Here is a 14,752-nt window from a genome sequence, read left to right as displayed (position 1 = left end):
CACCACCTTGGTCCTTTGACCCTACTTGCACTTGTCCCACTGACTGAAGAATCCATCCTCTCCTTTCGTTGAAATGGCTAGTCCCTCATTAAGTGCTAAGTACATTTCTAAACTCCCATCTTCTGCTACATCACTGTCCTATGACACCAAGCTGACAGTCCACTGTTGGAATTTTAGCAGGTTCAGTGGACCCTCTCATTAAAATAATTCCCTCTGATTTGTGTGCCCAGTAAATAGGGGACTCTAAAAGCTTCCTTGACATTTTCTACCAAAATACACACTGTAATGCATTTAGTATTAGGCAATGATTTGATTATATCACAGCACTTGTAAGTCCTTTACACATTCCAATATTTTTTAATCCAGTGTATCCAAAAATGACATGGAGGTTTATTGTATGCTTATGTGTAGCTTTTGAAAACTGACTGTGATGACTGATTGGAGGAATGAAAAAATGAGGCACACTTTTAAAAATGGTTGAGTGATTAGAGATCTGTTCCGCAAGGTTCAGTTCTGCTGGGTTGTGTGAAGAAAAGAGTCAAATCCAAGGTCTTACAATAACTAAGTTGAGCTTGCGGTTATCCTGGTGGTTTCAGAATGAGAACACAGTAAGTGCAAAAAAAACATTGAAGTGCATGGGGAAAGGTGTAACTCCATGTCTTTCCGAAATGAGGCTTTGTCTGGATTACCATGTTCACCTGCAAAGCACACAGTCCTTAGACTGACTCTCGCATTCATGCACGGTTTTGACAATAAGTTCTTGAGCATCTATGCACTAAAAGAAAGACAGAGTTTATTATGTAGGAGACACTTAAATTCTTTGAGTTTGCAAGCCAATTGGAAGAGTCAAACATGTTTTATAGAAAAGACCGTTTTTTGAGATTAGGGCAGAATTTGCAGCTAGTAGTGGTGAGGCTTGGGAAGCTACGTAATAGAATATATTATTTTACAAACAAGGAAGTTAGGCCAGCAGAAGAAGCATGGAACAAAAAGATGCATTCCAAGTGGCTTGGTTCAGACATAGTAGTGCAGTAGGACGTAAAATACAAGGTTACATCTAGGCAGGAGAATGGTCAGAATAGGTAGGACTGACATTTCCTATGTGCTTCATGTGTATAATTTGTTACTTCCAGAACACAGCTTCTGACGGGTGCCTCCATCCAGACTTACCTGTTAGAGAAAACGCGAGTTGCTCATCAGGCCCCCTTAGAAAGGAACTTTCATATCTTCTATCAGGTTTGCAATCTTGTCTACATATACTGTGATAACTACTTGTTTCATGTGAACATTTATTCTAATTTTATGTCTTTTTGATTAGTGTACACTTCATTTTCAATTTGTTCTTTTCATGAAAATTATTCCCTAAAAAGGTGGCAAAGCTAGCAGGGTTCAAGCAAATCGCTCTAATGCGGCCATTTTGTTTTGCTCATTCTTACTGCAGATCACAAAAGGTGCAAGTTCAGAAGAAAGAAAGGAATGGAATCTTCCAGTTGGTGCAAAGTTCTTCTGGTTGCCAAATTCAGACCGACTTCTGGAAGGTAATAGCAATGCAGGGGGTAATTTTTTAACATCTCTATTTATCTTTTTGCACATTAACATATGGATCACAAACATATGACCATAGCAACTGTGAGTCCTATTGGTTCTTTCTTACCAGCACAATTGCAGAGGTATAAGGACCCCATCCGTTTCTGGATGTTCCTCTCTCATGTTCCTTTTGTAGAGCTCCAAGTATACCCCTCCATTGTTCTTATTCAAAGAAGTATCCTATAGTTTACCGCCCTAGGACCGCGTGACCCCAGGGTATTGGAGAAACCCCCTACGGTGTGCTGTTCTTCAACTCCCTAGCCCCCACCAACCGTTCCTACATCTTCAAACGTTGCCAGTATGTCTCCTTCATCCTCCAAGTTGTCAATAACTTTCTAGTCCCTACGGGATAGCCTCAAATGGATTTCCTCAGCCGGCGCCCATTCAACAGTATTTCTTATCGATTTGTCGAATTCTGGTCCCCTAGATCCCACCAAACCATGGTAACTTCCTGTTTTGCCAGAAGGAGCATTAGTTGAAAGAATTTATATTTCATTTTATTATTTTTGGGTGGCTTACTAGACCCAGCAAGCATTGTTCAGGCACGAAATCGAGACTCAATCCAGTTGCTCCCTAAATCTGCTCAACCACCACCTGCCAAAATGCTGAGACCTCGTGGCAGTGCCATGCTAAATGAAGGACTAGCGTTCCCCTGCTGTGCGTATGTCCTGTGTAGTTAGATTGGTGTGAGGCATGTACACTCTACGTACTTGAAATGCAGTAATTTAAATCTAGCATTTTCAGTGACCCCCCTAATCAATGTATAGGTCATTTTCCTGTCTCTTATCTATAAGTTGTACCCCTAGTTCCTTCCCCTGTGCCATGCGAGCCGTCAGCTGTCTTTTAAGCATATCCAGCTTGAGAGCCCAGTGTATATAGGACACCAAGTGTCAGCCATCTCCCATAGTTAGCAGCTCATTGAGGACCTCTGACAGTAAGGGTTCCTCATGGAATTCCCTCCAAATTTCCCTCATGGTTTGAGCAATCTTGTTATATTGTAAAAATTGGCCCTGACCCTATGAGAATGTCTCCTGCGCCTCTTGATGTGAGAGAAAGAATTGTCCCATGTAAAGGTCTCCCAGAACTCTGCATCCACCCTCCTGCCAGCATGTAACATACATTGTTAGGGTAATGTCATTAAACGCCTTTAGTGCCCACAGGTCCAGCTCTCTAGAGACAGGACCCTAGTGACATTTGATAAGCGTATCTACTTGTTGACCTGTTCTGTTGTCAGAATGGCAGCCCTATAGTTGCCATTTTTAATGTCTTTTATGTTACTATTCACACGTATCCCTAAATATTTTACTGAGATTATCTCCCACTGCAGTGGGTATTCTACTTCTCACTGGCATGTGTTATCAGTTTATGGCATGAATGTGGATTTCGTCCAGTTAATCTGGATCCTAGAGTGTCCAGCAAATGGAGGAATTCGCTCATCAGCGGTCATAAATTTTGTGCTGGGTTTTGTATGTATAGAGTAACATCGACAGCATAAAGTGACACGGGCAGTCATCTGGAGGAAATGCTTATTCCCCTGTTTGTTTGATGTTGCCGCAATTGAGCTGCAAGAGGCTCCATTGCAATTGAGAACAGGATTAGCAATAAGGGGCAAACCTGCCGTGTGCCTCTCGCTATATTTATTGAGGTTGACATTGGCTGTTCTGCTTGGTTCATGTACCTGGTGCGGTGTACAGCAGTTTGATCCATCTAATAAATTGTGGGTTAAAGCCTACTCTACTCAGCAGTTGGGAAAAATGTAATTACAGTTCAGGGAGTTAAAAGCTTTACCTGCATCGAGGAAAATCTCAGAGGCCTCTTTCCCCAAGTCACTCTAATGTATTCCCGCAAACAGTGTTTGCAGGTTATGTGCTGTGAATCTTCAAAATATAAAACCAAGATGATTTGGTCCATCTAGGCTGGGCAAGAGGGGCAGCATACATTTAGCCAATATTTTGGCCGGTGTTGGACCTGGTCCTTTTTGCAACGTTATCCCCGAACATTTTGCCGCCTTCTACCAATTTTCCCTGACCTGTTTTGTTTGCTTGTGGACTCTGGGCTGTCTGTGTAAAATATATTGGTGATTAGTTTACCGGTGATTGGCATGTTTGATTTACTAGTAGGTCCATAGTATAGTGCACCTGGTGTGTCTAGGGCCTGTAAATCAAATGCTACTAGCAGGCCTGCAGCAATGATTGTGCCACCCACATGAGTAGCCCTGCAAGCATGTCTCAGGCCTGCCATTACAGTGTCTGTGTGTGCAGTTTTAAACTGTCCTGTCATTCTGGCAAGTGCACCCACTTGCCAGGCCCAAACCTTCCCTTTTTATTACCTTTAAGATACCCCTAAGATAGGCCCAAAGTAGCCCCATGGGCTGTGTAAAGGGTATTTAAAAGGTAGGACATGTAAAGGTGTGTTTTACGTGTTCTGATAGTGAAATCTTGCTACTTTCACTTTTCGCTATTGCAAGACCTATCTCTCCCACAGGATAACATGGGATTGCCTTTAAATACCTTTTAAGTGTTATTTCCCATTGGGAGCAGATGGAGATGTGGTGTTTGGGTTCTCTGAACTCACAATTCAAAAATACATCTTTTGATCAAGTTGATTTTTGAATTGTAAGTTTGAAAATGCCACTTTTAGAAAATGGGGATTTTGTTGCTTAACCATACTGTGCTTCTGCCTGTCTGTTGAATACATGGCTGGGTCAGGATGACAGTTGGATTGTTTGTGCATTCACTCTAGATAATCACACAAAGGGAGCTGAGGTGTGCCCTACATATCCTGATGTCCCATCACCAGGCTGATAGGCAGTGCTTAATTTGTTAATAAAAAAATAAAATGAAAACGTGCTGATGCCCAGTGCTGTCCTCTAAAACATGCGGCTGCTGCAATTAATTGTACAAGCACAAAATACATAGGCAGTGTAATTCTCAATCCATATACAACCACTCCCTGTACTTCGGCTTACTCTTGCAGCTTTCTCCCTGTGTGATGCTTTTTCTTTTTTCTCTTACTCTGTCTTTTCCATATTTGTCTTTTTTGCTCACAGTAAATGCTTGAGGCAGAAAAATAAGTGCCGGCCCTCAAAAAATAAATGCTGGTCACCTGCAACGGAAACCACTACCTCAAATTAAGCACTGCTGATGGGTCGCCCTGAGCTAAAGTGGTGGGAGGAACTGACACTTGCACCTGAATAGGACTGTGCCTGCCCTCACACAAAGCAGTCTCCAGCCCCTGGATAGTGCCCGGGGCCAGGGAAGGAAAGTCAGGGTCTTGTGCACTACAAAGACTTAGCTTTGAAATTTTCCTCCTTCAAAGACTGAAATGGGTATAAGTACCGGACCTCTGACACCACATAGTTAGAATACTTGTGAACTGAGGACATTCTGCCAGGAAAAAGATCTGGATTCCGTAGGAGGGACTGCCCCTCTGCCTGTTGATTTTTGTGCTGACCTGCTGCTTATTGCTTCTGTCCTTGGAGTGAAATTACTGAATTTGGCTTTCCAAGGTTCTCCAAGGGCTCGAACTGAGCGTGCCTCCGGTTACGAAGTCTCAGTCATCAAAAACATCACCTGCCACCGCCTGGGTTCTCTTGCTGAAAAAGTCCTGACTTGCCAAGTGGTGCCAAATCTGGTTCCTGGGCCTTGGAAGTGAGCTCTAGTGCAAACCAAGAAGAAACTAAGCACATCAACTCCAGAGCGACTTCCGAACCGGCACTGCTCTCTGACTCCATGCCACTGTATGTACTGGAGCAGTGGTCCCCGCTGAGTGCAACAACCATGACCTGCAAAACAAGCACAGGGCAGATGGAGCGCCTCTGAAGTCCCGCCACAATGCGAGTCCGACACTGTGTAACCAACACACACCCAACTCCGCTGCAGTCGATGCTTTGCATTTTTACCTGCTGGATTCATCGACCTTCCCTTGTGGTAAGGAACCAACGCCTCACCACCTCTGCCTAGCAGTCAGGAACCGATGCCTCACCTCCCCGGTAGGAGTAAGGAACCGACACAGCATCAGATCCAGTGACGTCTCACCTCTCCAACCCCGTGCAATATCTTTCTCTCCTCTTTGTTTTCCAAGGTACTTTTTCCGGGGTCCGTTCGACTCCATGACCGGCCGGCACTGCCTTGCTAGTGGTTTCTGACTGTTGGAAGCTACTCTGTCAAGACGTCCTGATAACCAAGCTATTTTGTTTCTAAGTGCTATACTAAGATTTGATCGTTGAAAATTTGTATCTTGTATATGTTGGATTTTTGTCGGTTTGGTCTTGTTATACTCAGATAAATATTGGCAATTTTTCTAAACTGGTGTGGAGTACTTTTATATTGTTTTCACTGTTACTGTGTGTGGGTACAAATACTTTACACATTGCCTCTGCGATAAGTCTGACTGCTTGAGCCAAGCAACCAAGGGGATGAGCAGGAGATATCTTAGCTGTGTGGCTCCCTTACTATGACTAGAGTGAGGGTCCCTACTTGGACAGGGTGCAGACCACTGTCAACCAGAGACAGCATTTCTAAGAGCCGGTATTCTATTGTCCCTATTAATAATTAATAACAGCTGATATGAATCCAGCTTGTTTAGGGGTTTACCAGGTTTAACTATAATAATATTTAGTGTCTCTCAAAGAGCTAGGGTTAAGATGCCCTTATCTGGGGCCTCTCCATATACCTATAGGAGCCCAGGAGTCAGCAGTGGTGTAATATCTTTATAGAACTGTGGTGGCAACCCGTACAGCCCTGGGAGCTTGTTGTTTGGTATGGTTTGAATTACAGATGTTATCTGTTCTATGCTAAGGGGCTTGTCTAAATATTGTCTGTGGACTGGCTGCAAGCTGGCTAAGGCTACTGTGTCAAGGAAGATCTCTAATTGAGCTTCAGGTTTCTCCTTTGCTCATTATAGAGCTGCGTAATAATTTTGGAATGCAACTGTTGTGTATCATTGAATGCACTTTGTTGGACCTGGCCCTTTTACAGGGTCATTCCCCAGAATTTTTGCTTTTTGCCTCCTTATTTTTCTGGCCTTTTGTTGGCTGACGTTTTGACTCTGAGCACTTTTTCACTGCTAACCAGTGCTAAAGTGCATGTGCTCTCTCTTACAAAATTGGTATGATTGGATTATACCTAATTGGCATATTTAATTTACCTATAAGTCCCTTGTAAAGTGGTATCCCTATACCCAGGGCCTGTAAATTAAATGCTACTAGTGGGCCTACAGCGCTGCTTGCGCCACCCACTGAAGTAGCCTGTCAAACTTATCTAAGGCCTGCTAGCGCAGAGCCTGTGTGCGCAGTTTCCTACCACAGGGACCTGGCATCTAAATTTACTTGCCAGGCCCATAACTCCCCTTTCTGATGGATACAACTACCTGTGGATTCCTCACCTTATGAATTCGTCCTTGCGTCAGCATCCGACGGAAAGTCTTCTTCCTAGCTGTTCATGTGGACGTCATAATGGCACGGCTCCACGTGACTCCGTCTGACGTCAACGTGCCAATAAGAGGTCATCGTCGGCGTACTGACGTAAGTTTTTCTTTTTTCCGTGCCTTCGACGCCAACGGTTTTTCTTCCTGGCTTGTTGATAACTGTAGCGCTTTTTGGTGGTTACAATGTCGCCTCCAAAAAAGTCCGGTTTCAAGCCGTGTAGAGAATGGGGGGGTCGGATATCACTGACCGTCCCCCATTCGGATTGTATTTGGTGCCTTAGTTCGGAGCATGATGTAGAAGGATGCTTTTCGTGCCAGAGCATGAGTCCGAAAGCTCTGAAGGAGCGTGAGGAGAAGCTCTTTTTGGCAAAAGCGAAGAAGAAGGGCCATAAGAAGGATTCCTCCCAAGCTTCTCCCAAAAAACATAAGAAGCGGCGTCATCATGACTCTCGCCGCCGTCATGACTCTTAGCGCCGTTCGGAGAAGGTTGAGGTCTCAATCTTCTCGACGTCAGAAGACATGGGAGATGAGCCCTACAGTTATGCCTCAGCCCGAGAGTCCGGAGTTGTCGCCGGCGCCATCCGTATTTGAGGTCGTTCAGGGTAGCCCTCAGTTTTCGCCGGCGTCGAGGGAGCCTGATGTACAGCAGACCTCTGCTCAACAGTACCTGGCTTTCCCGGCTCCAGGGACGGATCCGGCTGCATTTCTGAATGCAATGTATGCCGTGTTCCAATCCATGGCCCCTGCTGGTGCACCAGCGGGGCCATTGGCGTTTAATTTGATTTCTGAAGGCCATTTGTAGACCTTCCACAGTGTTGCATGGCTACTTCCTGTGTGTTTATTTAGTGTAAAGTATGTTTCTCTCTCCTGTCTGATTTCCTCTCCAAATATTCTGTCTCTTAGCGCTCCATGTGGCATATTTCATGAAAAAGCCTTGTGCATTTGCCTCTGGACCGTTATTTCCAAGAGCACCAGTGAGTGATAAGACCAAATCCATTGAAAGTGTTCAACTCTTGTCTTTTTAATGCCCCAGCCTCAGGTGTCGAGCCAACTATACAGACTTACATGATGAGGGTACTGGGGCCCTGATATTTAATAAAGTGGCTATGCATGTCTGTTTTGTAGTAATGTAGACAATTTATTTATTTATTTTTTGCAGAGGATTGTTTTGAGGTGACCAGAGATGCAATGCTTCACTTGGGTATTGAGTGTGACACACAGAAAAATATTTTTAAGGTATGAGCATCTAAGTTTTAAAATATTTTCACATATAATGCTTTCCCCTGATACGACAGTCATTCCAACATTGTCTTGCATCAGGCAATTGATTTGTGAACTGTACGTCAGTCGAAGGTTAATGTATAGATGGTGCAGTATTCCTAAAGCAATTAAAACTCATAAGCAACTTAGTGATAACTGTTGATCTAGTAGGGTCCTTGTACTGCCCAACCTTTATTACCTAATGCAAATGGGGTCATGCTTTTCAAACGTTTGAGAACCTTTGTCTAGATTTTAGTTCTGGGTCGCATTCCTTATTGGGGCAGGGTAATCAGATGGTATTTCTGACAAATATTGGTTATTGTAATAGTCATATGACCTTGATTGTCGAGTATCGTCTGGTTCTTCAAAATAGGGAATATGTGGTGTATTGTGAAATTGATAAATGTTTAATCACTGGTGTGATATTAATGATAAATATATTGTGGAGTTTTATAGAGAACATATATGTTGCCTTCCAGCCACATTTCAGTACTTGGTTAGAGGTGATCAAATTTCAAGCCAAACGTGTTGTTAAATTTGAGTCATGGTAATCATGTTGGCCAAATGTAGTCTGAAACTGGGTTTGGACTTCACTTTTGTTATTCAGTGCACCTTGGGTGGCTTTTTCTATTTTTCTAAAATTGTCAGGGTCAACTCTTTTTCTTCATGAACCCCCTGGGATAATTGGTGGCGAGTGGTTTTGGACTGCTGACAGGCTGCTAGACTTTTGCATTGAAGTTTCTTCTTAAGCAAGGTTGTGTGGGCCCTCCAGCACCTTTATTATCTTGGCCGAATTCAATTAAAGGCATCCGTACCTGTTATATATTGAGTTCTGTGCTATTAGATCAGCATATTTTTCACATTTGAATTATGTTGAGCAGATCACATTATTTGTTGTTGTTTGTTTCCTTCATTTTATATAGTTAGTTAGCATACATAATGCACAGGCTTATGAATTTATTTCTTGGCTGCACCGGTAGCCAGTTTTTGGCTTTTAGAACAGGTTGTATGTAGTTCCATCTCTTTATTCTCAGCATGATGGCCTAGTTTTGGTACATATATAATTGGAATGAGGTGCAAAAGTACATTCTTTGTCAAAGATGATACTTCAGATTGGGGCCCAAAATCTGACAGCCAATTTAAGGGGTGCGTTTTGTTTTTTGTCCCACCCACTGGCAAGATTCTAGATTCCAGTCAAACGATTTAACATACACATGAAAATTAAAAAAAAAAAAAAAAAAAAAAAAAAGTGAGTGATTTACATATATATGTCTTGCGTTCCAGGTCTTGGCAGGGCTCCTACATCTTGGAAATATACAGTTTGAAGATCCAGTTGACGAATCTCAACCCTGTGACCCCCACTCCAGTTCCAAAGGTAAGATTCAGATCAAAACTAACAACCTTATTAGGTTTTGCATTCTTGCAGGCCAAACGCAATTCTATTTTTTGTAGTGCTTCTAATGTGCTATTAAGTTTTACCATGGTTAGACGGAGAATAAAAATGGCAGGGTACTCTTTGCATCTCTGACCAAGGCTAAAGTGAACCCCCTTTTCTAAACTTGTATTCCGACTGATACTAAGGCCAAATATTGGCCTTATAGAGTATAGCCTGTGTGTTTGGACACCAAAAGCATAACCAGTATATTGTACCATAATCTTACACTGCTGGAAACTGTCAAAGCCTGTAGTGAGCCCAAAACCTCCTGCAGTATTCTCAGAAACATTTTCCAACAGCCTCTTTCCTGTATATATTAGCATCGATGGATGGTCTGTGTGAATGTATGGTCGTTCAATCTAGAGTGAGTAGGCATGTTACTAAACATGGCTTAACACCTTTTTACTTTAACGCACCCTACTCTATCCTTACTGTGTGAAAATAATATAGTGCAGGAAACAAGTACTCTAGGTTTACTAGAGTATCCAAAGATGATGGTGTTCTCCCGTTTTGTGACTGGCTGGGATTTACTTGATTAAGAGAATACCGCACACATTTTCCTTGTGTATATCCAGACTAAGCACTGTAATAATGCCTTATTGTGCAGGATGTACAAGACCTGCATAGTTTATAATCACTTGACATATTTGCTTTGAAGAGTCTTAGTGTTTGCAAACTACATGCATTTTTAACGTTTTTAAGCCTTTCTGCTTTTTATTACATTATCTTACATCACCTTTAATAAGGTTTTATAGCAACCGCTGCCAGTTTGCTGAATGTTTCAGTGGACGAGCTTCTTGAAAAGTTGCGAGTTCGAACTATAACTGCCGGAAAACAGCAACAAGTCTTCATGAAGCCATGCTCTAAGTCGGAATGTGCAATGAGGAGAGATTGTCTGGCCAAAGTTATCTATGCCAAGTAAGTTATATATGTGCCTGTGATTGGTAATCATGATTCATCAGTTATATTTTTTCCTTATTTTATATCGCACATACTTGCTTCACGGTTAAAAATTGGATGTTGCAAACCCCCTCTTAAAATGCCTTCACATTGATGTTCATAACAGAGTTCAAATTCCTGTGCCTCACCTGCAAATGTTGTATGTGCAATCACCACCTACATCAAAAACAAAAATTGCACTACAGGTGTAAATAATACCGATAATCATCACAAACCCAACATTTGTAAGAATGTACAACTGTAACCCCGTGTCAGAGGCTGCTGCACTCTGCCTCTGAAAACCTTATCTTGGCTGAGACATGTTTCAGTAAGAATTTAATTAATTTTTAACATAGAGGGTGTCTGAGAGTCTATTACAGACATTTTGCAGAGCAGTGTTTGTGAAAACCATGCAGCATCTATAAAAAAAAAAACATACCTTTTAGATCAAAACAGGACCTTGCATATGAAAATGGAAAGGGGTCCCAAAGATTATTTGCAATACTATGAGTGGGCTGCTGCTGTATTATAATATTGAAAGCACACACCACTTTACCTGGATATTAGATATAAACACATTTATAAATTGGACCAGTGTGCCTGTGCATCATCAGTGACCTGGCCAAAGATGGCATGAAAGAGCTGAAATTGGTTCATTAATTCAAAGTTGTTCCCTAGAGGGGCCTCCAAAATACATTTGGCACAGGGCCCCTGAGATCCTTAAGATGTCCCTGTTTAAAATTCAAACTGATGGTAAAATCTGATTTTAAATTATTATTCTGTAGTTGCCACTGTCAGCCTAAAACATCTAGTAGCCATTTTAGAGATAATCCCCAGCTGTTGCCTGGGATACTGTTGGGAGGTGTGAATTGCTCTTAGGAAAGGGAGCAAAAGGTCCCTAGCTAGAAAGAGGTGTGGCCTTCTCCTGGTAGGGAGGCCTCGAGGACGTGGCCATCAACTGTAACAGTCTCCAAAGGAGTAGCCCCTGTCATAGGCAGATGTAACTCACACCTAGACTTGTCCCTGCAGTATCTAAGTAACCAGAGTCACACCAGTATCAGTGAAGTGGAGGGGGGGCCCTGTCCCAGAATTGGTTTTGAAGGAGGAGTTCCTAATTGTGCTAGACACACCTCATGAGTGTGCCCATACTCCTGACTCGGGGAAGGAAGATGCTGTCATATAGGATTTGGACAGAGAGATGTACTGTGGGATTGTTTAGTGCCAGTCCCTCAAAGGGATGTAAGAGTGGGTAGGGTTGCCCAGGGGAATATATTCCTGTTGGTCAGGAAGTTTCCCACACCCAGAAGCTGGTGCCAGGAATAAATGTCTACTTTATGTAGAACACTTCTGGACTTGTGGAAAACAGAGGAAGGGTTGCACCTGCTGAACCAAAGGACTAGAACTCAGAAGAAGGACTGAGCTTATTGTTCTATCTGTGGAAAGAACCCTGAAGGCTGGGTCTGCTCCCACTTGAACCAAGAACAGAAGAGTGGAAACCAATGGCTTGTTGGTTAGCCTCCTGTTAAGCTCCAGGAACACAAACACTTCAAGAAGCCTGCAACAAAGAATATCCAAGCGGACTAGTTCCAACTGCATTTTCCCTGGGCCCTGCTGGTGGCTTTTGGGAGCTTGAGTCCTAACTCACCAAGTGGTGCCCAAAAGCTCCTGGACCCTTAGCTGTTGTAAGAATGTACTCTCTCCGCCTCAAGATTGCCAAAGTGGACACATAAAAAGTTTATCCTAAAAGAATCAGAGGCTACCATGGGACCGCCACTGTTGCATCACGGGTTGGATTCAACTTTCTAGTTTCCCCCTCTGAAAGCAGCTCTTCTTCCAGAAAAGTTTCGAAGTCCCAGCATAGAGGATTTTACTGTGACCAGCAGCAAGCAGCACCCTGCCGTCGCTGAGCCCTCCATTGGATCAAGTCGCCAGCCTGTCCCACTGATGAGGAAATTCCTCCAAAAACCGAAAAGACTATGAGCCTTATTACGACCTTGACGGAGGAGTTTTCGTCCATCAGAAATGTGGTGGATATTCCATCCGCCGTATTACGATCCCATTATATTCAGTGGAGATCTTAATATGGCGGACGGGATATCCGTCACATTTGTGATAGCGGAAACCCCTCCATCAAGGTTGTAATAAGGCTTTAAGTCAGAAGGTAAACTTCACAGGCACAAACCTGGCCCCTGTCACCGACCTGCACTCCATCTCAGTCAGCTTTACCTTTTTACTTAGACCCGCTCTTGCGCAACCAGATACCCACAGTTGGCACTTGGTGCTTTTTGGCCCTAAATCTTCTAAAACTCCTAAAGGTAATTTCTCAGTTCCCCAATCAGATTTTCATTATTTTGTTGTCCGTTTGTTAAAATGTACCCTATTTTCACTATTTGGAGTGGAATGTTTCTTGTGTTGTGTTTTCAACTAATTAACTGTTTTGGTGCTGATAAATGCTTTACACTTGGTTCCTATGAATTAAGCCCGATTCCTCTGTGACACAGCTATGTGGGACTGAGCTATGTTTTAAATTATAGTAACCTAACTGAATCTGATACAGCATAATGACATTATTGATGAGGTCTCAACTTATAAACCACATCCTCGGGCTATATAAATAAATTAAATAATATGCTACGCAACTGCCGAAAGAAATAGTTTGAACCACAACCCATGCATGTTGCTATTCTCAAAGTACATTAGTGCATGAGTTACCACCTAGCCATACTCTAATAGCTAATGGATGCATTTTTTCCCCACAGGTTATTTGACTGGTTGGTTACAATGATCAATGGAAGTATATGTGCCGACTCTATCACGTGGACCAATTTTATAGGTATGCCCTTGTGAAGATGGAATGTGTGTTTTTCGCCCTTCTTTTTTTTTTTGCTTAGGGCCTAATTTGGAAAACCCTTTTAGGTGCTTTACTGGACAGACCACAAATTCCTCAGAACCACTTTGAATGAGCAACATCTTTTTTTTTTTCTTTAAAAATTTGTGTCAAATGAAGTGCTCTTGAGGCGTTTCGGATGAACAGAAAATAGAACACTCACCATTCATCTGAGCCAATACAATAGTTATTATTATTTACACTGTAAGTTGTATTGAAAAAGCTGGTACACATATATAAAACAACCTCCTGATGACCAGTTAGAATTGTGTCCTAAATGTAACACATAAACTGCTACTTCTCCAATTCTAAATGACGTTCTTAGCAAGGCCGGACTGGGGAACCAACAACAGCAGTGGCAAAAAGGATCTCTCTCTTTTTCCCCTCTCTCTTCTCCCTCTCTGATCGCTGTCTCTCTGGTTTGTTCTCTCTCTCTCTCTCTTTCTCTCTTCCTCCCTCCCTCCGTCTCCCTATGCACGTTGCAATTAACCTCAGGGAGCTGGTGAAACAAGTGACATAGGTGCCATGTGTAGCCCTGGGCTTTCACACCTGACCTCCACGAGCTCCAGCTCACCAGGGAAATGCCCGGTTCAATAAATTCCCTGTCTGGCCCCAATTCTTAGAAGCTTGGACAAGGGTAAGACTTGTCTCGTGGTCATGCTTTATTTAGTATTTGACACATAAAGCATAAAACCAGAAGAGGCTGGTACCCTAAGCATTTAGTGGGGCAACCAACCAAAAATTATGGTACCAGCCTAATGTGCTATATAAATGCTTATAAACAAATAAAAAAATCAGAGCGCCTGCAACCTAAGAGTAATGAATACTTCGGCACCAGTAACAGCGAACAATACATTTTCACAGAGCATATTACACAAACTGTCTTGCTTACATCGAACATAGCACAAATATTGGCATTTTGTGGCCTATTAACCACTGCTGCAACAGCACTTGCCACAAGGACATGCCACATCCAGCAGAACAAACAACATACAACCTTAACCCACATATCACTCTGCCCAGATACATCATGTCATCAGCTATTGTGGTGCGGGAGCGCTCTTAATTTTTACCCGAAGGTCTCGCAGCACAGTACCTTACCAATCCGACTTTCAATTTGTTTTTAACTAACAAATCATACTAGATAGACGCAATGAAAACAACATCGCCCAAATTCATACAATCACTTAAAGAATATCAGTTCAACAGAAATCCCT

At 42.7% G+C, this 14,752-nt stretch overlaps 1 protein-coding gene across 4 annotated transcripts in view; it reads left to right on the top strand.

Annotated features, from left to right (window-relative positions):
- MYO19 (myosin XIX) overlaps window positions 1-14,752 on the top strand; it is a 270,205-nt gene that overhangs the window by 94,055 nt on the left and 161,398 nt on the right. For all 4 annotated transcript variants that reach the window (XR_011201978.1, XM_069226540.1, XM_069226541.1 and 1 more), the window contains 6 exons: window positions 1,134-1,236; window positions 1,442-1,538; window positions 8,174-8,250; window positions 9,559-9,649; window positions 10,456-10,627; window positions 13,408-13,481. Coding sequence is in view for 3 of the 4 variants with exons in the window: in XM_069226540.1 (XP_069082641.1) it covers window positions 1,134-1,236; window positions 1,442-1,538; window positions 8,174-8,250; window positions 9,559-9,649; window positions 10,456-10,627; window positions 13,408-13,481 (614 nt within the window). In the remaining variant the exon portion in view is untranslated. The remainder of the gene's footprint in view (window positions 1-1,133; window positions 1,237-1,441; window positions 1,539-8,173; window positions 8,251-9,558; window positions 9,650-10,455; window positions 10,628-13,407; window positions 13,482-14,752) is intronic.

Source organism: Pleurodeles waltl, chromosome 3_2 (genome assembly GCF_031143425.1).
Source record: "Pleurodeles waltl isolate 20211129_DDA chromosome 3_2, aPleWal1.hap1.20221129, whole genome shotgun sequence".
Classification (NCBI taxonomy): domain Eukaryota; kingdom Metazoa; phylum Chordata; class Amphibia; order Caudata; family Salamandridae; genus Pleurodeles; species Pleurodeles waltl.
Note: the sequence above shows the minus strand (reverse complement) of the source record. Positions and strands in the feature narration are given on the sequence as shown.